The sequence below is a fragment of the Glycine max genome, chromosome 8 (assembly GCF_000004515.6).
Source record: "Glycine max cultivar Williams 82 chromosome 8, Glycine_max_v4.0, whole genome shotgun sequence".
Lineage (NCBI taxonomy): Eukaryota > Viridiplantae > Streptophyta > Magnoliopsida > Fabales > Fabaceae > Glycine > Glycine max.
Window position 1 is genome coordinate 30,915,681 of NC_038244.2, and position 23,609 is coordinate 30,939,289.

At 36.4% G+C, this 23,609-nt stretch overlaps 1 protein-coding gene across 2 annotated transcripts; it reads left to right on the forward strand.

Moving 5' to 3' along the window:
- Positions 1-450: 450 nt before the first annotated feature.
- Positions 451-21,941, forward strand: LOC100775729 (protein RRC1). Of its 2 annotated transcripts, XR_005892481.1 has the most exons (19): positions 451-594; positions 1,614-1,709; positions 2,045-2,180; positions 2,356-2,401; positions 10,246-10,306; positions 10,396-10,548; positions 11,291-11,407; positions 11,496-11,661; positions 12,089-12,201; positions 13,008-13,079; positions 16,720-16,941; positions 17,142-17,200; positions 17,342-17,426; positions 17,520-17,657; positions 18,075-18,299; positions 18,384-19,174; positions 19,687-19,853; positions 20,764-21,417; positions 21,615-21,941. XR_005892481.1 is itself a non-coding variant. In XM_041017816.1 (18 exons), exons 2-18 carry the CDS (start codon positions 1,635-1,637, stop codon positions 21,045-21,047), a joined length of 2,910 nt encoding a protein of 969 aa, XP_040873750.1. In that variant the 5' UTR covers positions 451-594; positions 1,614-1,634; the 3' UTR covers positions 21,048-21,941. The 2 variants fall into 2 exon arrangements, 1 of the variants encoding a protein (XP_040873750.1); XM_041017816.1 differs by having other exon boundaries at positions 20,764-21,941.
- Positions 21,942-23,609: the final 1,668 nt, after the last annotated feature.

Here is a 23,609-nt window from a genome sequence, read left to right on the forward strand (position 1 = left end):
AATTTAGTCTCTATAAAAAATATTTTTTTTTGAGATTTAATTCCATTAATAGTAATATCATTAGATAGTTTCCTAATTTAGAAACTAGTGAACTTATTTTCTCTATCTTCTCAAGCATACAAAAATTATGAGAAATCCTTAAAGAGTAACAGTAAATTATAATTTTTTTAAAGTTTTAAATATCAGAAATTATTTAATTCATTTTGAGCGATTTAAATATAAAAAAATATTTAACTAATTTGTAATCAAATTACAAGGCAAGTCGTCTTAGCATGAAATTAACACCAAATTTTTAATAACAAAAAAATTACTATTTAAATTTTACAAAACCCAGTATATATTCTACCCAACACTTTATTTTCTGTCCCAAAAAAAAATAACTTTATTAATTTGTAAAATATATTAAAAATAAAATGCAATTCCTTATTTTTGTTTACTTACTTGGATAGAAAAGAAAACAACATACCAAATACCCTTCCCTGTCGTGTGCCCTTCTTCATCAGTGTTACTGCGCATCCTTCCGTTTCTACCACCGACTCCGGGGAAGGAAAGAAGGAAGGAAGGTGTGAACAACAATCCCAGCCCAACACCCATGTAAGTCCACTTCACTTCATGCTCTTTCTCTATTCTATACCTCTTTCTTCTCTTCCTTTGTTCCTTTATTCATACATAACCAAACCCCAAAACCGGGTTTCGAATTCGATTGCCTCTTGTTTTGTATTTGTAATAATAATTGTGATTATTTGATAATAATTATTATTTGAAGTGATGTGTTTGCCCTTCAGTGAATTGATTTTTTCTCATTGTGGTTAATTGGGATTTTGGGGGAGAAGGAGAAACGAGTTGTTCGTCGTTGGATTCATGTTTTAGCTGCTCCTCACTCTCTCACTCGCTTTTTGGGTAGGTTGTTTCGGATTTCTTTTATACTTTGGTAGTTCGTGTTGTTTCAATTTTTTTTTTTGGGGGAGTTTGATATGTTGTTGTTAGGTTGTTGGGTTCTTACTGTTAGTTTTGGTGGTTGAGTTGAGAAAGTGGGCACTGCATTTTATGATGTTTTTTTTGTAATATTTAAATGCATGTGTCTATTTGTGCCTTTGACGTTTCTTGTGTTCTCGAGGATGGTGTGAATTGGATAGGTTAGAGAACAAGTTGTTGGGGATTCATGTTGGTTGTGTTTGTGTTTCGCTAAGATATTTTGTTTTGTTTTGGAGGGCTGAATCAGTGTTATCAATGGTGGATGGTGGAAGGCCAAAATTCTGCCATATAAACATGTCATTGTTTTTTTGTTTTGGAGGGCTGAATCAGTGTTATCAATGGTGGATGGTGGAAGGCCAAAATTCTGCCATATAAACATGTCATTGTGGTCTGTGGTGCCACCACAGCGAGCCTCCCTTGAAAAATTTACTATTGCGTTGGCAAAAAATATGCCACGCCATTCTGCCATGGTGCCACTATTTAACAAGATTGGACTGTATGTGGAGTTGAAACTAGAAATTGTTTGAGAATGAGAAATGGTGATGTGATGTGAAGAATTTAGGAATGTTTCAAAAGGGGAATTTCTTAGGTAATTTCTGATGTGAGGATCTGAAGTATTTTTAATGTGTTTTTGGCAGTCTTTGTCTGCTGATGCAAGGATGAGTTCGTTCTCCATCACGCGGAAAAAGACGCCGTTCCAGAAGCATAGAGAAGAGGAGGAAGCAAAGAAGAAGGTAAGGTTGATGTGCCTGTTAGAATAGTTGTTTTATTATATATTGTTCAGCTTTCATAAAGCTGTTTTTCTGGTTGTATTTACCTACTCTATGTAGGCTGTAGGTGCCTAGGCTGTAGCCTTTCTTCTACCTTTGTAAGTCAGTTGTTATATATATGTGTGTGTGTGTATTGAGATGCTGAGGACTTAACTCAGCACTTCATCAATCTAATGTAAAATTTAGCATTCAGCACAATGTAGTCCATTAAATCTAACAGTGCCCAATTAGTTAGTTCTTGCTTGAATTTGGGGAAGACATTTCCTAGTTATTATCATAATGGAATTTGTCTTGTGCAGAGAGCAGAAGATGAGACTGCTCGCCTGTATGCTGAGTTTGTAGAGTCATTTCAAGGAGATACTACTCCTGGGTCAAAGACTTTTGTTCGAGGAGGAACAATTAATCCCAATGATAAATTTAAAGATGATTCTGAGGGTTAGTATGACTCTTGAATTCTGTATTTCTCTCTCCTACTATTTATATTCCTTTTGTTTCATCTCTTGGAAGTTATACATGTTTTTCGTGTTCTGGATATACATAGTTTTTTGCTATTATTTTATATAATTGTTGATAAAAGTATGGACCTTTTTTATTCCTTCGTGGATGACAGGTGAAAAGTCTAAAGATGGGGTATCTGGTCCAAAGAAGGGAAGTAGGTAAATAAATGCTTTTGATTGACCAAGTTTCTGTGCTCTTTAATCAGGCCTCAATAAGTAGGAAAAATACTTGTCTTTAAGGTATAGCTTTTTTAAGGTTTGTACTTATAGCCATTAAGCCATAATGAATTGAATATTCTAATTTAGTTTTTATGATGATTCATTTGATGATGCATGTTTTCTATAAGTTCATTTAATGATGTGTTGACATGATTAAGTTATAGTATTTCCAACTCCTAAAGTCCTAATGTGTGGCATGATCTGTTTGAATAGAAGAAGCACTGTTTTTTTTTTTTTTATCAGCAAAAATAATAGAATATATTAATATGGTAAAGCAGTACAAAGGGTACTGTTACATATACAACTCATTACTCTCCCATGCAGAGGTATGGTTCCCTAATACAAACTAATTAGAATGAATTAAGGAACTAAAAATCTGACTGTGGAGATTTCGTACATCCTCCCAGCTGCTAATCCTAATTTCCCCTGCTTACAAATCCCTCCCTGATGTTACTGGACCAATAGTGGAAAGGTATGCCAAATCCTTTTTTGAAGTTATCACAGCTGAAAAATAAATGAGCTGCCTCCTCTTCCTTATCTCTACAGAATAGGCACAATTTGTCATTAATGACAACATTCCTCCTGCACAAGTTGGACTTAGTGGACAATCTGTCCCATATCAATCCCCAAGCAAAAAAGGCGGCTTTGCTTGGGATTTTTAACTTCCATATGTCTTTAAATGCCCCATCCAGATTGTCGTCTCTTGAGTCCTTGTCCAGCAGCTTGTATGCACTACATACAGTATATATCCCATTTGGATCACTCATCCACACCCACTTGTCTTGATGAACATTTATGGTGAGGTCCTGGATTTCTTCCAAAAAATTGGCACCCATAACTATCTCAGCTTCAAAAAGTAATCTCCTCCACAACAGAATCCACTCCGAGGCTCCACCTGCACTGCTCCCCATCTGCTGGATGTATTTGTTTTGCTCATTTGAAATTAGGTAAAGTCTAGGATATTTTACCATCAGCAGAATCTCATCATCCTTCCACCCATCTTCCCAAAATCTCACTTTTGATCCACACCCCACACTCCATCTTATACCAGATTTAAACTAGCTTTCCTCCCCAGACCCATGACAGATAGAACGAAGGTCTTTCCACCAAACAGATTCTGCAAAACTCCTCCTCTCCTCATCCAAGTTCCTCCATCCTCCATATTTTGAGTCCAACACTCTAGCCCACAATTCTTCTTGATGATTAAACCGGTTCCATCGCCATTTTCTAAGAAGAGCGCAATTGAATTTGGTCAAATTCCTGATTCCTAGACCTTCTTTCTCCTTTGATAGGCATGCTGATTCCCAACTAATGCAGGTGATCTTCTTCTGCTCTAATCCTCCTCCCCAAAGGAACCACCTCTTTAATTTCACTAGGTTATCAACCACCTTCTTCGTGATCCTGAAAAATGAAAGAAAGTAAATAAGAATTGAGTTCAGGGCAGACTTTATCAAAGTCACCCTTCCCCCAAATGAAAGATGTTTTTGCTTCCACTTTGCTAATTTTCTCTTACACTTTTTGACAATAGGATCCCAAGTCACACTACTTCTTGGATTTGCCCCCATCGGAATACCTAAGTAGGAAAAAGGTACAGACAACAAGCTGCAATTTAGGTATGTTGCTGCATTCTTCATCCACTGCATTGACATCCCAATCGTCCGGAAATGACTTTTTGCAAAGTTTATTTTTAGTCCTGAAACCAACTCAAAACTCCTCAGCATCACTTTAATGGCTTTTACATTTTCTGTTGTCGCTTCCCCAAAGAAAATCGCATCGTTTGCATACTACAAGATACTAATCTCCACCATATTTCTTCCCACCATGAATCCCTTAAACTGTTTCTTGTGCAATGCTTCTCTCATCAAACCAGTTAAGCCCTCTGCCACAATATTAAACAGAAGTGGGGCCAATGGGTCCCCTTGTCTGAGTCCTTTTTGGGGAAAGAATTCAGCTGAAGGGTTCCCATTGACGAATACCAAGATAGAGGCTGATCTAAGGCAGCCAACAATCCAAGTAATCCACTTAGGACAACACTCCATCCTCCTAAGCATGTACACCAAAACATCGCAACTAACTGAATTGTACGCCTTCTCATAGTCGACTTTGAACACCAGGCAACTCTTATTTCCTCTTTTTGCTTCCTCCACTGCTTCATTAGCAACGAGTACACTATGAAGCATGTGTCCGCCTTCAATAAAGGTAGTTTGTCGCTCATCAATAATATCTGGCAATGCCTTCTTCTATCTTCTTGCTAACAATTTGGCCACAATCTTATAGATGCTGCCTATTAAGGAAATAGGCCTGTATTGATTGAGGTTTTGTGGATCCTGTACTTTGGGAATCAGTGCTAGGAACAAAGCATTGGTTCCCTTCGGAAATCGTCCATTTACATAGAATTCATCCATGAAGCGGAGCACGTCGGGTTTAATTACATCCCAAAACTCCTTAATAAATTTGAAATTTAACCCATCCGGTTCGGGGCACTAGTCACTCCCACATTCCCATACTGCATCCCTTATTTCCTTTTCATGAAATCGCTCTACCAGAAAGTCATTTTGATGCTGGGCGATTGCCTGAAATTTGATCCCATCTAGCCTTGGTCTCTCCCCTCAACCTCCTCAAATATCTTCATATAGAACTGACGAACCTCTTCTTTGACCTTGCTGGGATCTTTTATCCAGCAGCCATCAACAAGCAATCCTCTTTGACCTTGCTGAGATCTTTTGTAGTTTCGTTACTGGTAATCGATTACAGACAAGTGATAATCGATTGCAGCTTTTAAATTTCAAATTTCAAATTTTCTGAAAAAGCTTTTTAAAATAATTTTGCTTCTGGTAATCGATTACAATGCCTAGTAATCGATTACCAGTGGAAAAATGCCTTTTTCAGAAAATGTTAAAATTTTAAAACATTTTTATAATTAATTTAAAAACTATGTTGTGAGGCCAAACCTTTGCAATCACTAAGAGATTCTTTTAACAAAGATAGACTAAGACTTAACTTTTTTCTTGATCTTTGTTTTCTTGGTCTTGAAATAAAACTTGTGTTGCTTTTGTTTTGGCATCATCAAAACCTTCATACACATACATTCACATTTTTTAGTTGCCTCTTTGCTGGTTATTTATGTCGATGTCGTCTCTTTTAGGTCTTCACTAATATTGGCTTGAAGCTTCAAATGATGGTTTTAAGAAAGTTGGAACTTGTTTTTCTTAGGCTGATTCCAGCTCTCTCTTTCTAGCAATATTCCCTGACTTCACCAACATCCCTGAGTTGTCGTTCAAACTATTGTCTTTTTTAGTGGAGCTAAAGTTTTATGTTTTTGCTGGGAATAAATTTTCTTGTAACAAGCTTTAGCTTGAGGGGGAGTGTTGTTGACAATTAGGAATTTAATGTATAATGATGTGATAGGATATTATAAGTGTTTTACTGTGTAATGTTGCAAGAATTATTTATTGTTGTGTTGTGTGTATGACCACACAACCTTTATTTATAATGAGTAAATAAGATCAATATTGATTACATAGGATCATTCTAATAATGACTAAATCACTAATTACTATCTAATCATAATAAAAGAGTATGTAATTTTAACACTCCCCCTCAAGCTCGAGCATATACGTCATATGAATCAATCTTGTTACAGATGTGGTCAACTTGATAGAAAATAAAGGCAGTTCGAGTCATGTGGTTGTGCTGGATAAACATGGCTCGGCGGCAGTAGCCAGCAAAGCCCCACCATGATAATGGAGACCAGTGTGACGCTTGTCGGAGATGTGTCATGCGTCTTGTGCATAAAACTCACATGCTAGGGCCCTGCGAGGGGCCACATGCAGCGGTGTTTTGAGTTGGCTGCGCATGTGGATGGCGTGGAGGTCTTTGGCTATGGTGATGTCTACTGTTCACCCATTAAAAAAAGCAAAAGGATCCACTGGGGATGCCTTGATGTCGAGGGAGAGAAGTCAGTGTGACGCTGGCCAGAGATGCGTCATCCGTCATGTGCATGAACTTTACCCACCATGCATGACCTTGCATGGGGTCGTGTGTGGTGGTGTTTTGAGTTAGTTGCGCACGTGGATGATATGGCGGTCTTCAGAAAGGTTGCTAGTGCAAACTGACAAGAGGGCAGTGTGGTGGCTACCAAACAGGACAAATAGTGGGCGCAGGTATTGTTCACCCCTAAAGAAAGCTGCGCACATATGTATTTATGTGAGGGACGTTGTTGCGGAAGTGGAGTCCTAAGGAATCTCGAAAGCCATGAAAAAGAGCCAAACAAGGGAATTGTCAAAGTCCCCGAAGGAAGAAAAGCACGAAGTTGCGGATGCTGGACTGTGGGTTAGACGGTGTTTTGGTTGTCGGAGGGGGGGGGGGGGGGCAATGCCCTGGGTGTGGTCACGCTGGAGAAAGGAAGACTCACTGATAGTGAACGAAAGCCCGCAATGCTTTGTGTCACACTGTTCACACGAACAGAAACACAAACACTGAAAGAAAAGAAAATTGTTTGGCGCGTGATGGCGGCGGCGGCGGTCACCAGAAAAGTCATTGGAAAAAGAGAAAGGGTCGCTGGAAGATGGGCAGCGAGCAGAAAGGTCCACTAGGGACAGTAGGTCCTTGATGGAGAACCACTTTTGTTATTCCACTGTGAAGAGTAACCGCTGTGATCATGGTTATCAAACTCTCGAGTTAACTCGCTGACCCTTACGAGTTTACGAGTTGACTCTTGAGTAAACTCTTTTTTTAGTAGACTCTGCATAAACTTTATAAACTCTAAGTAAACTCGGTAGACTCTCGAGTTTACCATCGAGTCAACGAGTTAGCTAGTTAAAAAAATTAGGCCAAAATGTAGGTAATTTTTTTTATTGTTTTCTGTCTATTTAGCATTCAACATACCTTCATTTAGCGCATTATTCTCAAATACAAAACTCTCACCTTTAATGATATCAAACCCTTTGTTCTCTAATAACATCAAACCCTCTATGAGAATGATATACCACTATTATAACCTCTACAAGTTATTATCTAGTAGTAATGTATTATTACTAGACTTGATTATTTAAATATTCTAAACTTCATGATTTACTGTTTTGCTTTATTATATTGTTGAAATGTTTAATTAGTATGTTATTTATAGATATTTTGTAATTATTTTTATATGAAGTAGACTCTTACGAGTCTACAAGTCAAGTCCACGAGTCGAGTTTATGAAACTCTCACGAGTCTACGTAAACTCTCGAGTTTGATAACCTTGGCTGTGATACCATATGACTGTTTTATTGTGTAATGTCGTAAGAATTATTTACTGTTGTGTTGTGTGTATGACCACACAGCCTTTATTTATAATGAGTAAATAGGATCTATATTGATTACATAGGATCAATCTAATAATGAGTAATAATGACTAAATCACTAATTACTATCTAATAATCATAATAACTAAATATGTAATCTTAACAGATATGGTATTTGATTTAGAGGAAATTGAATATCCTCTAATTATGTATAATCAATACTACCTGTCTATATAAACAAGCTCCATAGGGTTTCTTTGACACATGATTTTCAGTCCAAATATCCCTCAGCTTCTCTCATTTTACATTCTTGATACCATATTACAAATGTAGTAGGAAGAGAACAGTAAAGAGAGAAATAAATTCTTGTTTATTGATTACAAATGAACTTAGAACTAGAAAAACTATTGAGAGGCCATTTAAAGACTACTGACTCTGCCGTCAGTACAGTTACAGTCTAACTGAAAATATAACCTTGGACTGTGTCTCTTAATAGAATTAAGACAAAAAATTTCCAGGTTAGAAGGCTGCATATGGTTCTTTCCCAATGTGGGTTGCTAAGTAGTTGGATATTTGTTTATACACCCTCCTGCTGTTTATCTATGGAGTTCCCTTATTTGGCATTTTTGATACATCTTGTGTCATAAGTCTTTGAGCCACTTTATGATCACAAGCTTATCATGTCTATGGTAGAAGTTACAAGGCAAATTTTTTGCGACAATGTGCAATATATGCTATTTGTTGATGCATTTAGTTGGGGTCATTGTAGTCAAAATCAAGATTCTACTTAGGATCAAAAGGTTAGGGAACTATAAATTGTGTACTTAATAACACTATCAGTCAATCGCGAGATCCTACTTAAAATATAAAATTGTGTTTAAAGATATACATATGCATAGTAAAAAGCATTAATCTTGCAAATTATCTTATAATAACTACCAGCATTTGAATAAACTCATGTCAAATATGCACAAGTCACAAACTCACAACTTAAACAGTTAAACCAAAGTTACAAGTTAACAAATTCCAAATATAGAAGACATACGTTATTTGATAACATATAAAATTCAATATGTTGGAAGACATTCTGAACAAAGAGAGCAGCATAACAACAAAGCAATCAAAACAGGGTGCAGCAGAGAAACAAAATATAGCAGTAACACTAACAATTGAACCGGCACACCACAGAAACAGAAGAAGACAAACCAGATTGAACCAAAACATTAAGTTGAACTCGGAAAACTTGAACCCAGAAGATGCAGATTGAAAGAGCAGGAAAAGAAAACAAGACACAAGTCAAAATGAAGGAGTAAGTGGGGCTCTATTGTTTCCATTGAATGGGTATTCAGAAAAAGAAAGTGGGTCTGTCCTTTTTACCCCCTTTTTAAAATAGATTTTTCGCTGTATGGTGTGATTGGCTGATCCAGCCAATTGTACATGTCAGATCATGTGATCTTCTTGATCAAACTAAAATGAGTTAGACATTAGGATCAATATCGTTCATGATTGTGACACAAATTGTAAAATTGTATGATCTTATGAGTAAGACATTACTGTGATTGAAGTGCAGATCACATATCATTTAGGTCTATAGGGCACATTGATTTGGGATAAGATCAGGAACTTGTCATCTTTTTAATGGGGTTTCTCTGACATATACATGGAGGGATTGCTGGATCAGGCAGTTTTGCTCCATTTGTTTTCTTTGTTGTTGTTTCTTGATTTTATGTTGATGAGAATCTCTTATCCTCCTGATTCTTAGTAATCTTTTTTCTGTCTTGACAAGTTTATTCTTTTATCAAAAATTGAAAAAAAATGTACATTGTGTATAGAGATGTTTTATTTTGGTTGATAACCTTTTTAGTTGTATATATCATGCTTGATGAGACTTTTCTGATTAGCAATTTAGCATTTGGGCGGTGAAGTGTTTTTTTATGTGGCAACTCAGTATGCCCCATTCCAGAATAACTAGATAAGTGAGCTGAGTTGTTTTGAGGGGACAGTTTATTTGACCCAAAGACATTGCTTTCATAGAAAAAATGCATTTCATAAGTAAAAATAACTTGTTAGTTCTTGCCTCATAATTGGCAATTGTTTCCCTTACTTGTTTGGTGGGTGTTGGGGAGATGGGTGTCCTTTGCGGAGTTAAGGGGGATTGCATATGGTTCCTTGTGTGAAGGTTCTGTGAAGGTCCTTGTGTATGACGTTATGCTCCCTCAGAAGCTTTTTCTCTTGTGAATTAAATAATTGTTCAATCCAATAATTCGAATTTACAGTTAAGCATTGCAAATTGTGAGTATTAGTTGGGATGTGACCTTAGTGTATTATGAAAGCTTTTGCTGGATTATTTCACTGGTTATTCCTGAAGTTTCTAATTACATGTAAATTACCCTTTGTATGAATGTTTTGAAAAATCTAATAATTCTTAATACTTTTATTTAGTTCAAATGTATTTTTAGCAAGTTACAATGAAAATTTATCATTTATTTTTCTTTGCAGGTATGTACCATCTTTTATTCCTCCGCCAATGGCAACCAAAGGAAAAGAATCTGAAAGGAAAGTCTGTATCTCAATTGAAGCTTTGACCTCTGATTTTATTTTGCAGTTCTGATGTATCCAGATGTAATGTTTGTTTGTTGTACTTTGTAGAAAGAGGAGGAAAAGCTAAAGGAGAAAGAGAAAGGGAAGGCAAGAAACATTGATCATTTTATGGAGGAGCTAAAGCATGAGCAAGAGATGAGGGAGAGGCGAAATCAAGAACGTGAACATTGGCGTGACGGGCGTCTTACAGAACATTCTATTGTAAGTGATGCCTGTTAACATGTTGCATGTAGGCGGTGTTGGGTTTTTCATCCCTCTTTGGATGCTTAGGACATGCTTGTTGCTTGTAGATTTCTCTTTGTAGTGATTGTGAAATGTTGTTGGGTAAGACTAAAGGTTAATAGTACATTTGTATGTTAACTGCATATTATAGTGCATTAATGTATAGTTGTAAATGCGATACTGTAGCATATTAATGTTTTCTTTACTGTAGCACATGTATTAGTCTGGTAGCTAACATTTTAACTAACACAACAGATCATCTATCATCTAACTGCCTAGCTCTGTTTCAAGCCTGTTATAGCAGAATCTGTTGAAAAGTACTCATCCAGTTGTAACAGTCTCTTCTATTCAGTTCCTTACATGATTATATATTCAGAGTTGTATTTAGATTACATATTGTGATTCGCTTTGTATCTTTAAAAACCAGAATAGATTCTTCTCTAAATTCTCTCAAATTTCCTTCTCTTTCTCACTTTTCCTTGGTTTCTGTTCACTTAAATCTCAACAAGTATAGGAGGAATTATCATATAATCTCATTTTTATCTTCTTTATGCTTTGATTTCTTTTTACCTATTTTGATTGACAAATATTACCCTGTGTACTCTATAACCTACGTGATGAAAATAATTATCTGTATGTGCTTATTCTTAGAATTTTATTTTATTTCTTGTGTTCACTAAATTTATGAAGTAGTTCTACTGATAGTTTTCCCCTTAAACAGTCCAGTCGCTTTGATGAGCTGCCTGATGACTTTGACCCAAGTGGAAAACTTCCAGGATCATTTGATGATGGTGATCCTCAAACTACAAATCTTTATGTTGGAAATCTCTCACCCAAGGTTAGAGTGTCCCCTCAATAAATGGGCTTTGTTGTTCTTTGGGAATTAAGGACATGTTAGTCTCACCTTGGCAGTTTTTTAATTGTAGGTTGATGAAAATTTTCTTCTCCGTACTTTTGGAAGATTTGGACCTATTGCTAGTGTGAAGATTATGTGGCCAAGGACAGAGGAGGAGAGAAGGCGGCAAAGAAACTGTGGATTTGTAGCTTTCATGAACAGAGCTGATGGACAGGCAGCGAAAGATGAAATGCAAGGTCTGGTACTCTGGTTCATTTGTCTGAAATCAGAAAATAAACTATTGAAGAGAATAACTTCCTTTATATTTCTTTTTACTGCATGTATTTTGCAGGTTTTCTTCCATGATGCTATGTTTTTTTTTGATCGGCATGATGCTATGTTAAATTGCTAAAAATTTGATTTCTTATTTTGCAATTATAGCTCATCTAAATGAGGTTTGATTGATTTCTTATTTAATTTTAAAGCAAGGATAGTTAACATCTGTAAGATAATAATGATGACTCTTAGTTTGTTAGGAACTGGGTCGATGATCTTTTTTTTTTGGAAGTAGGTGATTGATTTTCATATATTTGCAAATGTCAACTATTTTGGGTAGCATGCATAATTATTGAATTTGTGCTTCAAAAAACGTTAATACAATACTGAGGACAAATATTTGTGCAGGAGTTGTGGTTTATGAATATGAATTGAAAATCGGATGGGGAAAATCTGTTGCCCTCCCATCGCAAGCACTACCTGCACCTCCACCAGGGCATATGGCCATCAGGAGTAAGGAGGTATTACTGTTAACTTGTTGAAAAAGAAAAGAGTTAGGGCTTGTTTGTTTTCTATTTTTGAAAAATTTTTATTTTTAAAAACGAAAAAACAAAAAAATCATGTTTCATAAAAGTATTATTCAAAACTATTTTCAGTAGTAACATCTCTTTAAGTTTTTAATATAAAAAACCAGAACATCTTCAAGTTGTTTTGGTTTTGCTATTATTCACATTCTTCTCTGTGTTGTTACATCTCCCCCCCCCCCCCCCCCCTCCCCCCCTACTCTTACTCTATTAAAAATTACTTTATGAAACAGTTTTAAAGACTTAACTAAACACACCCTTCATAAAAAGAATTTCTGATAACAATTACTGTTCAGGTGGTTATTAATTTAAAATGAGTAAACACCATTTCCAAGTGTATATTTATTCCCTCATTGTAATTACTTCAATCATCCAAAGTAATCACTAAAGTAAAACCCCCCTTCCCCTGCGTGTCCTTCTCACCAAAAAATATAAAAATAAAAATCTCAAACGGAAGGAACTTAGCCCTGCTATGTACAGTGTTTCTATGCCCTTCCCCCCAAAAGTGTGATGATAAAATGTTAGGAACTAGGAAGGATAAAATATCTTGATGATTTATTTCTCTTAACATAATAAAATGTCAGGACACTATCTTGCAAATTCAAGGTTGCCTAATATAGACCTCCCATTCGATTTGACTCTTCCCTGGATTCCATGCATTGCAGGGGCTTCATAGCTCCAGGCTGCCCTTTTTCATTTGAAAAAAGGTGTTTAGTTGTTTTTTTTCTTTTCTTTTTTTGCAGGGTAGTACTGTGATCTTGTCTGGTCCTTCAGGTCCGCCAGTAACATCTGTTCCTAATCAGAATTCTGAACTGGTAAATTCTCAGTTTTAGATTGCCTTAATCTCTTCTACTGTATAATTTATTGTAGTGTCATGCAGTGATAAGAACAGAAATCATTATTAAAAATTGTAATTGTATGTGAATCACTAATTTGATGTGTGTTCATTGCAATTATCATTTGGAAACATGTATTATTTGTCTTTCTATTTTTCATATAAAGTATTTATTTGCATTTTTGTTTCTTCATGGATAATTATTTTTAGTACCAGATGGCAGAAACCAAATTTCCAAGACCTGAACCACCAAAAAGGCTTGGTGTTGCTCTTGGTTTGGGGTTCTTTAGTGTACATGGTTGGATAGAAATGCTAGGAATTGTTGATAAACTGATATTATTGATATCAAAATAGAAAATGTAATTATTGAATCTCTGAGCACTAACAGATACTTATAGTCATAACAAATCTCTGGTACTAACCATAGGAGAAGGACCCAACAAATGTCTATATTAATTCCAAAGGAGATTTATACACAGTTTGAGAAGGATGGGAGGGTAAACATGTATCTTGCCCATACAACATGCAGAGCAAAAGGGCAGATCATCCTTAACAGACAATTTCAGATTACAACTATTAAGAACAAGCTTTAAAGATTGAGAGTTTGGGTGTCCTAACCTAAGGTGCCAAGTATACACAGAACTGGGCACTTTATTATTACAATCAGAAGTAGAAACAATGTTTATACAAGGAGGAACAGCAGTGGCTGAAGAAGAAACAGCTGGGGAGAGCTTGAGACTGGGAAATTGATACAACCCATCAGGTCCAACATCACCTTGAAGAAGGATTTCATTGGAACCCTGAGATTTGACAAAGCAACAATTAGCATGAAACTCAGAAAACATGATTATCATGAGCAAATTTGCTTACACTGATGAGATTTTTAGTGATTTGAGGGAAATGAAGCATGTGTTTGAGGGAAAGATTAGGATTATTGGGAGAAGGAAAATTAGAGTGACCAGAGGCAGAAATTTTCAGACCTTGTCCGTTACCAATAAAGATTTGATCTGGACCCTCAAAAGGTGAGTTTTGCTGGATATTCTTAGAGTTGTTGGTCACATGACACGATGCACCAGAATCTGGAAACCAAGAGCTCAAAGAAGTAGCTTCAGAATTGGCGACCATAGCTTGAGGAGGACGATTTGTAGAGTTCTGCGATTGCCCTGAGTGCATATTGTTTTGCTGCTGTGAGTTCCAATTAGAACCAGAGGAGTTGTTCCAGTTCTGATTTTGATGTTGAGAGTGCCAATTGGAATTTAGAGGAGTTGTTCCAATTTTGATTCTGGTTTTGAGACCATTGCCATTGTTTCCATTGTTGGAGGCCTGATACTGAGGATTGAAGTGATTGTAACATGTAAGAGCAGTGTGATTATACTTAAAACACACCTCACACTGAATCGAGCTTCGACCATCGCGGCCACCACTACGACCACCACCATGGTTGAAGCCACCTCCACCTTGATTGTTGCAACCACCGGAAACCCTAGAATCCGGAGTTCTGGTTTGCGTATGTCATTTTGATATTAGAGGAAGAATTGGGGATAGAGTCATCATCGTTCATGGATTGCGAAGAGTTTCCATGAGTGAGATTCACGGAAGCCAAAAAAGAATTACTCAGAGCTGAATTTGACATATTTTTGGAGTTGTAGTTCTTGCACGAGGATTAAACCTTCAGCTTCTTCAATGGAGATATGTGGAAGATGACTCTCTATGAGAGCAATAACCGAATCAAAGTCTCTGGGAAGAACTTCAAGAATGGAGTCCATGTTTTGTTTTTTTTTTTTTTATCAGCAAAATTAGATGTATATATATATATAAGAGTACCAGTGGTACTAGAAATGCAGGATAACATTAGGTAGGCTATTGGTTCCAATGGTAGGATCCAAACTAGCCACCATATATACTGCTACAAAAGCCAACAACTGGTGTCCTCTCCTAGTTACAAAAACCTACTGTTAGATTACTAGCCCAGCAGTTAAAGGTCATTGTGAAATCTGTCTCCATTGCTCTGAGCCATGTCCAGGTCAGGAACACTGCATCTTCCATCAGCTTGTTTCCATTAAATGATTCATTCGAGAAAATGACCTTATTCCTATGCTGCCAAATGGACCAAGTTAGAGCTACCCACCAGCACTTCCATCTATTGTATGTTTTCTGTCCATTCCACCCAATTTCATGCTGCATAAAATGATGCCTTGGGATTATAGGGAAAGCCCCCAAGGTTCCAATCCAAGATAGGGATTCCCACCATAGAGGTTGTGTTTTGCTGCAGTAAAAAAATAGGTGGGATGCATCCTCCTCCTTATTTCTGCAAAGAGGGCACATGCTATCACTTATGTCTACTTGTCTCCTTCGCAAGTTGGACTTAGTCGGCAATCGATCTCTAATTAGCCTCCAAGCAAAGATTGATGCTTTAGCTGGGATCCTTAGCTTCCATAGTTCCTCAAGTGCTCCATCCAGATTTTCCTCCGCTGAATCCAAGAATGGAGTCCATGTTCTCACAGTAGGTTGCGGCATCTCCGACGGAGGCAAGATCATCAACAATCTTCTTGATCTTGGTGAGAAATTTTGACACCGGTTTTCAAGATAAGTATGGCGAAGTTCAGATCAGAGTTGTCGTGCCTTCGTTCGAGTCTGATGATGAAAATAGGCATGGATTTTATCCCAAACCTGATACGAGTGCGTCAATCCAAGCACTCGAACAAGCATCGAGCTCAAGCAACAAGAAGGAATTTGTCTTGCTTCTGCCATAGCGAGAATTGAGGATTGACATTATTCGGATCACGATCAGCGTTTATCGTGGAGGGATTTGAGGACTGGCGATGAAACTGCTGAGTCCCATCGCAGTGATTGCTGGCTCAGTTTGCTGTTTCCACAGCAAAAAATTCTTATGATTGAGTTTTTCAGTGATTTGTTGCGAGAAATTCGTCATAGACAGAGACGAAGGAGGAACGTCTTGGTTCATTGGTACAGAGGTGACTGGAGTTGGAGTTTCTGTCACCGGAACCTCCTCACCATCGCCACTGGTTGTAGAAGCCGTGAAACGGATCAGAAAGCTCTAGATACCATGTTGATAAACTGATATTATTGATATCATAACAGAAAATGTAATTGGCCAATTGAATCTCTGAGCACTAACAGGTACTTATAGTCAGAGACTCTAAAAAACTCTAATTATCTATTATCTCTAATTCTGATAGATTATCTATTGTAACTAACTGACAGTTGTACTAACTAACAGGGGTTAACTCTAACAGATAGAGTTAACTTGCAGAGTATACACTCACAGGAATTACTCTGGCTGGCAGTCTTCTATTAAGTTCATTTGGGATCAAGAAGTGTTTTAATTTTTTTAGCTTCTTTTTTAGGGGAGTGTCTTTATTAGATCTTTTAGCCTTTTGTTGTCTTTTTTGCACTTGATTATTTCTTTCCTCTACTTTTGTATCTTTCTAAATAAATCCTTTTTTCTTTTATCTAAACAAAAAATTAGAAAAAAAAGATGGCAGTAATTTTATAAAAAATAAAAAATACTAGAGGTAGAATTACTTCATGGTTCTCACTCCTAATATTCCTGATATAATGGTTTTTACTCCTAATATTCCTGCCATATTCGTTGGTAGGTTCTAACTCCTAATGTTCCTGATATAATGGTTACACCTCCTGAGGATGAACATTTAAGGCATGTAATTGATACAATGGCTTTGCATGTCCTGGATGGAGGATGTGCTTTTGAACAAGCTATTATGGAGAGGGGTCGTGGCAATCCTCTTTTCAACTTCTTGTTTATTCTTGGCTCAAAGGAACATACCTACTATGTTTGGAGGCTCTACTCATTTGCCCAGGTACAACAATTTCCTTTTTGTGAAGATGCATTTTAGTTTTTGGGAATGTGTTGAATGTTGATTAAACATAATGCTCAAGTACTGTGGCAATATATTGGCATTAAAGAATCCATAAAAGGAAAAAGTTTATTTGACATAATGGTGTGATATGGATGTTTTTGAATTGGTGAATGACAATGTGTTATTTGCATGTAATGCAGGGTGATACTCTTCAAAGATGGAGGACTGAACCTTTTATCATGATAACGGGTAGTGGAAGGTACTCTAATTATTCTTATTAGTGAGTATATAGTTATTATTGCCTAAAATTAGAAAAGAATCTATAGAAGAAATAGTATTGGTGGATTGGTGTTCACTAGTAATAAGTATAATCTAGATGAATATATTTTTCTTTCTCCAGATGGATTCCGCCCCAATTACCAATGTCAAAAAGTCCAGAGCATGAAAAGGAGTCTGGTTCCACACATGCTGGAGGAAGAAGCAGGGTACTATTTATTGTTGTATTTTAAATTAGGATGAATGCAATATCTCAATGTCTCATGATTTATAACTTTCCTTGTTTTGATTGAATATTGTAGCGTGTAGAGCCCGACAGAACACTGACTGATGCACAGAGGGATGAATTTGAGGATATGCTGCGTGCTTTAACATTAGAGAGGAGCCAGATAAAAGAGGCTATGGGATTTTCTTTAGATAATGCCGATGCTGCTGGCGAGGTAGTACTGTTACTCTGCTCATTGGCTATTGAAATGCCCTCAGTATAGCTTACATTGCTGATTTACAGTCAAAAAAAATTATCTTCACCTTATCCATTTTAGCTCATTTGCTTACATCATCCATTACTGACATCGTCTATTATTCCGTTCTAGTAAACCTAACTTTTTTGTTTGATAGATTTTAGCTCAAATCTGAGCACAGGGCCTAGACAACCAACCTCTATTACTAAAATTACCCACTAGTATAATTCTATAACTAGGCTGATATAGAACTGAAAGAACCAAAGTCCCAAACAGAAAAAAGATGCAGAATTTTCTTTCATTATGGTTCTCATGCTATCATTTAATATTCAATTATTGTTCATTTTGTATGTTTTGGAGGATGCTTCCTTAATCATATCTAAATCTTAACTGCAGATAGTTGAAGTTTTGACAGAATCCTTGACACTTAAAGAAACCCCTATTCCAACTAAAATTGCAAGGCTTATGCTTGTTTCTGATATTCTTCATAATAGTAGTGCTCCTGTACGAAATGCATCAGCATATCGCACCAAGTTTGAAGCAACATTGCCAGACATAATGGAGAGTTTTAATGACTTGTATCGTAGCATTATGGGACGTATCACTGCTGAAGCCCTAAAGGTAGGCTGAACAATCATAGACTTCTTTGATATAATTTCTTATTGTTCTTATTCTGTTTGGTGATCTTTGTCTGAAATGTTCCAGGAACGAGTGCTGAAAGTTTTACAAGTTTGGGCCGACTGGTTTCTCTTTTCAGATGCTTATGTTAATGGATTAAGGGCCACTTTCCTTCGACCTGGGAACTCCGGTGTAATTCCATTCCATTCCATTTGTGGTGATGCGCCTGAGATTGAGCAGAATACCACTTCCAAAGATATGGTTGTTGGTGGCAAGACCAACCAAGATGCTGCATTGGCAATGGGTCGAGGGGCTGCAATGAAGGAGCTAATGAGTCTTCCTCTTGCTGAGCTGGAAAGACGGTGCCGGCACAATGGATTGTCACTTGTTGGTGGTAGAGAAATGATGGTTGCACGGTTGCTAAGTCTTGAAGAGGCAGAAAAGCAGAGAGGTTTTGAACTAGATGAAGAATTGAAATATGCCCACAACCAAGTGAGTTCTGGGAAATATTCAAGTAATCAACGAGAAACAAGTGAAGAGCCTGACCCAGTATGGAACCACTATGGGGATGAAGATTTGCAGTCACAGGGCAGAAGTTCTGTACCTTTATCCCCAACACTTCCTATTGCACAACCTGAACTTAAAGCTTTCACAAAAAAGGAGAAGAATGATCCAGTTCTGCCAGCCTCTAAATGGGCTTGGGAGGGTGATGAGAGTGATGATGAACAAAGGAGAAGTGGAAAAAATATCGGCTTAAGCTACTCATCTTCTGGTAGTGAGAACGTGGGTGATGGTCTTGTTAAAGCTGATGAATCAGAGTCTGCAGCTGATACACGTTTTTCAGCTCATGCTGACAGTGGAATGAATGAAGAGCAGAGGTTGTATTATATTTTGCCTTAAATTGCTGCCTCTTTCAATCCTTTAGTAGTAGATAGTATTGCTAGTAGTGTATGTCTATGGTACCCATTATGTCTTTAAAATTCTGCCTGCATTTACTGACTTTTGATTGTTCTGTGTTTCATTCTACGTTTGGTCGTGGTTTTAACTTTCTATCCCCAAAAGCTATTTGTTGGAAAAAGCCACCTAAATTGTGGTCACCCCTAGATAGAGGGGGGTGTTGAAAGTCCCCCATGGCAGGTAGCCATGGGCAAAAGGGGACATGTTAAAGTCCCACATTGACTAAAGATAATGCCAAAATAAACTATGTAAGTGGGGAGTAATCCTCACCTTACAAGCCGTTCTGTAGGGTTGAGTTAGGTTCAAACCCACTTTCTAACACTATTCAAATCCATTATCTTTTGTGGGGGGTGGGGGTAGTGGGAGGGTACAGCCAGTAAAAGGTTTATATTATATCTATTGTCTGTTTATGATGGAGCTTACCGATCTACAGGCAAAAGCTGAGACGCTTAGAGGTTGCTTTAATTGAATACCGTGAGTCTCTTGAAGAGAGGGGAGTTAAAAATTTGGAGGAAATTGAGAAGAAAGTTCAGTCACATAGGAAACGGCTGCAAGTGGAGTATGGGTTATCAGATTCTGGTGAAGATGGTCATGGCCATAGTAAGTTTTTTCTATTTGTCCTTTGTCTTTTGAAAGTCATACAGAAGCAATTGATTTTCCATTTACTGACATGTCAATGACTTGTGAAATTTCAAATGCTTTTGTTACACATCGGTTTAGATGTGATATTGCATTTTAATTATTCAAGAATTGTCTAGAAAATTAAATAACATTGACAGTCATCTGCTTAAGTACGTATCACATTCTGCAATCATGCCAGAAACTAAAGAAAATTAATTTTAAGTTAGGATTTATTAATATTGCCTACTTGACCTGTGACGGTAACTTAACTCTAGTTGCATGTGATGATATTGATGACATGCCTATTTGAGATGGTGCTTTTTGAATAACTTTATTAGTGATTTGTACTTTAAATATTATTTGATAATATGTATTTAATTTATGGCATCTATCATATTCATTTTCTTGCAGACCATGACTTTCAATTTCCATGTGTTAGAAAAGTAATACAATGATGGAGTTTATTTGCATTTTAAATGAGGGTGCCAGACCTGGTCTAATTTTATTAGATTTAATGGCTTTGGTGCTCCCTGGCATCATAGTAGTTCACAATTCCTGATCCACTCCCTCTTTTAAAGAAATCGAACACCTAGTTATTGTAATTTACAGTCAGCAGATTTCTTGAAATTTGATTGGTAGGAGTAAAAATGAAGGAATCAGATGCATGGAATGAAATCCACATTGTATCTAGGCATAACCGTTGTCATATGCATGCTTTCATGTGTATATCCGTCTTTAATTCCTTGCTCCAACCCTTTCACCCCTTCTATTCATGCTACTAATATCTTACAAAAATGTCATTAAAATGTGATATTATATCACTGCAAGTGTTAATGATGTGAACATTGTAGAATGTGATGATGAATTTTGTTTTATTTTGTAATTGCAGGAAGAACTTCAGAGAGGAGGGATTGGAATGATGTTTCAAGGAAACGGCATCGAAGCCCTAGTCCAAGTGGTAGTCCACTGCCAAAATTATATGGCAAGGACAGAGATAGAGAACACCACGATTTAGAAAGGGATCGAGACAGACAAAGAGACAGAAGTCATGATTTCGATAGTGAAAGAGGAAGGGACCGGCACCGGGAAAAGAGTGGAAGCAGAGAGAGAGATGATCATGATAAGGATAGAAGCAGGGATAGAGACAGGGACAGGAGAAGACGAGCCAAATAAGAACATTTCAGATGTTTCAGCAGAGATTTGATACCTTAATGATTTGCAAATTGGCTTGTAAGAGTCAGGAGGACAGTTGGCTTTTCGTCATCACAGGGATATTGGCAATGTGAAACCTCCTGTTGGGAGATAGGAATGAAACATCTGCCAGGATAGTGTTACTGTGGACAGTCTTTGGAATTGCTGAGTAGTAACTGGCTCTTGATACCCTCCATAATTTCAACTTCATGTAATATTAAGATTTTAAATCGATAATTTTGCCTGTGAATTAGTGCTTGCTGCTGCACACTGCATACCTGATCAAGAGGGTTCTGTCAATACCAATTGTTGAGATAGTTTACAGGGAGATTCGTGCGTGCGTGCTTGCTGGGTAAGGCGTAGTTTAAAACATTTAGGGATGTTATGGTTTATTGGGTAATGATACATCATAGTATTGTGGACGAATTTTGAATTCCTAGGCTAGTTATTTTGATAAAATCAACATTTTCGTTTACCTATTGGACGTATTTCAACATAGTATAGATATTCTTTTTCTTGCTGATATAAATATTTTTTGTTCTTGTTCAGGTACACAACTGAGTGACATGCGGTTGGATCTATTGAAACTGACTCTTCTAGTAGTTGTTTTTTAGTTTATGAAGTTCTTTATGGTTTTAGAAACTCGTGGATGAGTTTGATTGAATAGAACTTCAACTGTAGGATAACAAACCTGTCTTAAGATGTGAAAATTATTGATACTAAAAGCATTTATTTACATGACATGTTAATGGAGAGGGAAAGTTATGTTTTAGTGATTATCAAAGTAACACGTGGAAATAGTGGGGGGACCAAGTCTGATGTGTTGACTAAGTTTGCTTATTCTCTTGATGGTTAAATAAGAATGAGTTTCTACCATCTTTGATTTCTAATACCGTCTAGGATGATATATCTTTTACTGTATTTTCTCGTGGCTTTTAGTTCTTTGTCTTGGGTTTTCTCTTTTATTAAAAAATAAAAGTAACTCGTGGAAATAGTGAGATCAAGTGAAAAGCCTAAAATGAATACTTGCCTCGGTTGATATGTTGAAAGTCATAATATTACCATTTCCCAATGCGCACCGAAAATGGAACATATTTTTATCAAGTTGAAAGGATATAGGTATAGCTGTTCAAGAACTTCTAGAATTTGTGAAAATTGAATATCAACTGCCCACATTTTTGTGCTTTAATGGTCATGGAAGATGCCTAATAATAATGATACAAAAGCTATAACTTGCGTTTTACTTCCAACTTGTGAGATGATGCAAGGGGACATGCATTGGAGAAAAATAATCTCTACCACCATCGCATTGCATCTTGGCTTCGCAGCTAACGTTGTATCTTTGCGGTTTTTTTTTTTTTTTTTTTACGTATGTATAGACTCCTGAAATTTTTCATTCTACACTACTTTTTCAAATAATTCCAGAAAAACATCTATTTTTTTATTTAGTTGAGAAGTCAGATTTGATCAACTTGACTTCTCAACTGGTGGTTTTTTCTTAAATAAATTTTTTTTAAAAAAATAATATTTTTAAATTTGTAATTATTTTTTTTAAATAATGAGAATATTTTTTTAATAATTTATTAATAATTAAAATAAATAAAAAAGACAAAGTGATTAAAAAAATGATTAATTAAAAACACACTGAATATATATAGTTATCACATCACAGTTATATTATATAAAAAAAATAAAACATTCAGATAACGAAAAATACTAACAATTAGATAGACAAAGATAATAAATGAAATATAATAAAATGAAAATAACATAGTGTACTAACAATAATAGTTGAAACATGAAAATGATGAAACTAATTATTGTTTGAAAGGTGTTGTGCAGTGGACATGTCTTCTTCCATTTGAATCATTCTAGCGAGTTGTTCATCATGCGCAACATCTGCATCGGTTATTGAAACATGTTGATCGGTTATTGGAGCTGGTTGGGTTACTAATTTGTTAAAAATAACTAAAATTTTTATTGGACAAAAACGTTTTCAGTAGTTGAATTCTGCTAATACCTTTAACACGTCTTCATCTTTTTCAACTCTATTATTTCATAATCGATTAATTTTTTTTGAATATTTTGTATGGCCTGACTATCGAAAGAACAATTGTCTGACCACCTGTGATTCGTGAATTCCATAAGGGGGAACCCCTAAAGGCATAACTTGCTTGATGACATTCTTAAGTGTTTCGATGTTGCATCCCGAAGGAATTTCAAATCTTATTAGGTTTGTTCCAGTGAAGGTGTAACCCAAAAAACTGCTTGTCATGGTATCTTCCACTTGTCATTGTAACACAACATTACATCATGAGTAGGAGTGATGGTGGATCAAAAAAGGTTGAGTATACTATTGGGTGTTCTGTTGATGGTACATAATAATTCTATAGGGCCAACACATGAGTATTGTTCATTGCACATTAACATTGTGCAAACATCATCATCATTTTTCAATTGCAGAGAATGAAAAAAAGATTATTGACCTGCATATATAGATGGTCGTCGATAGTATATTTCATGCACAAATTTGGTTAGCCAAAG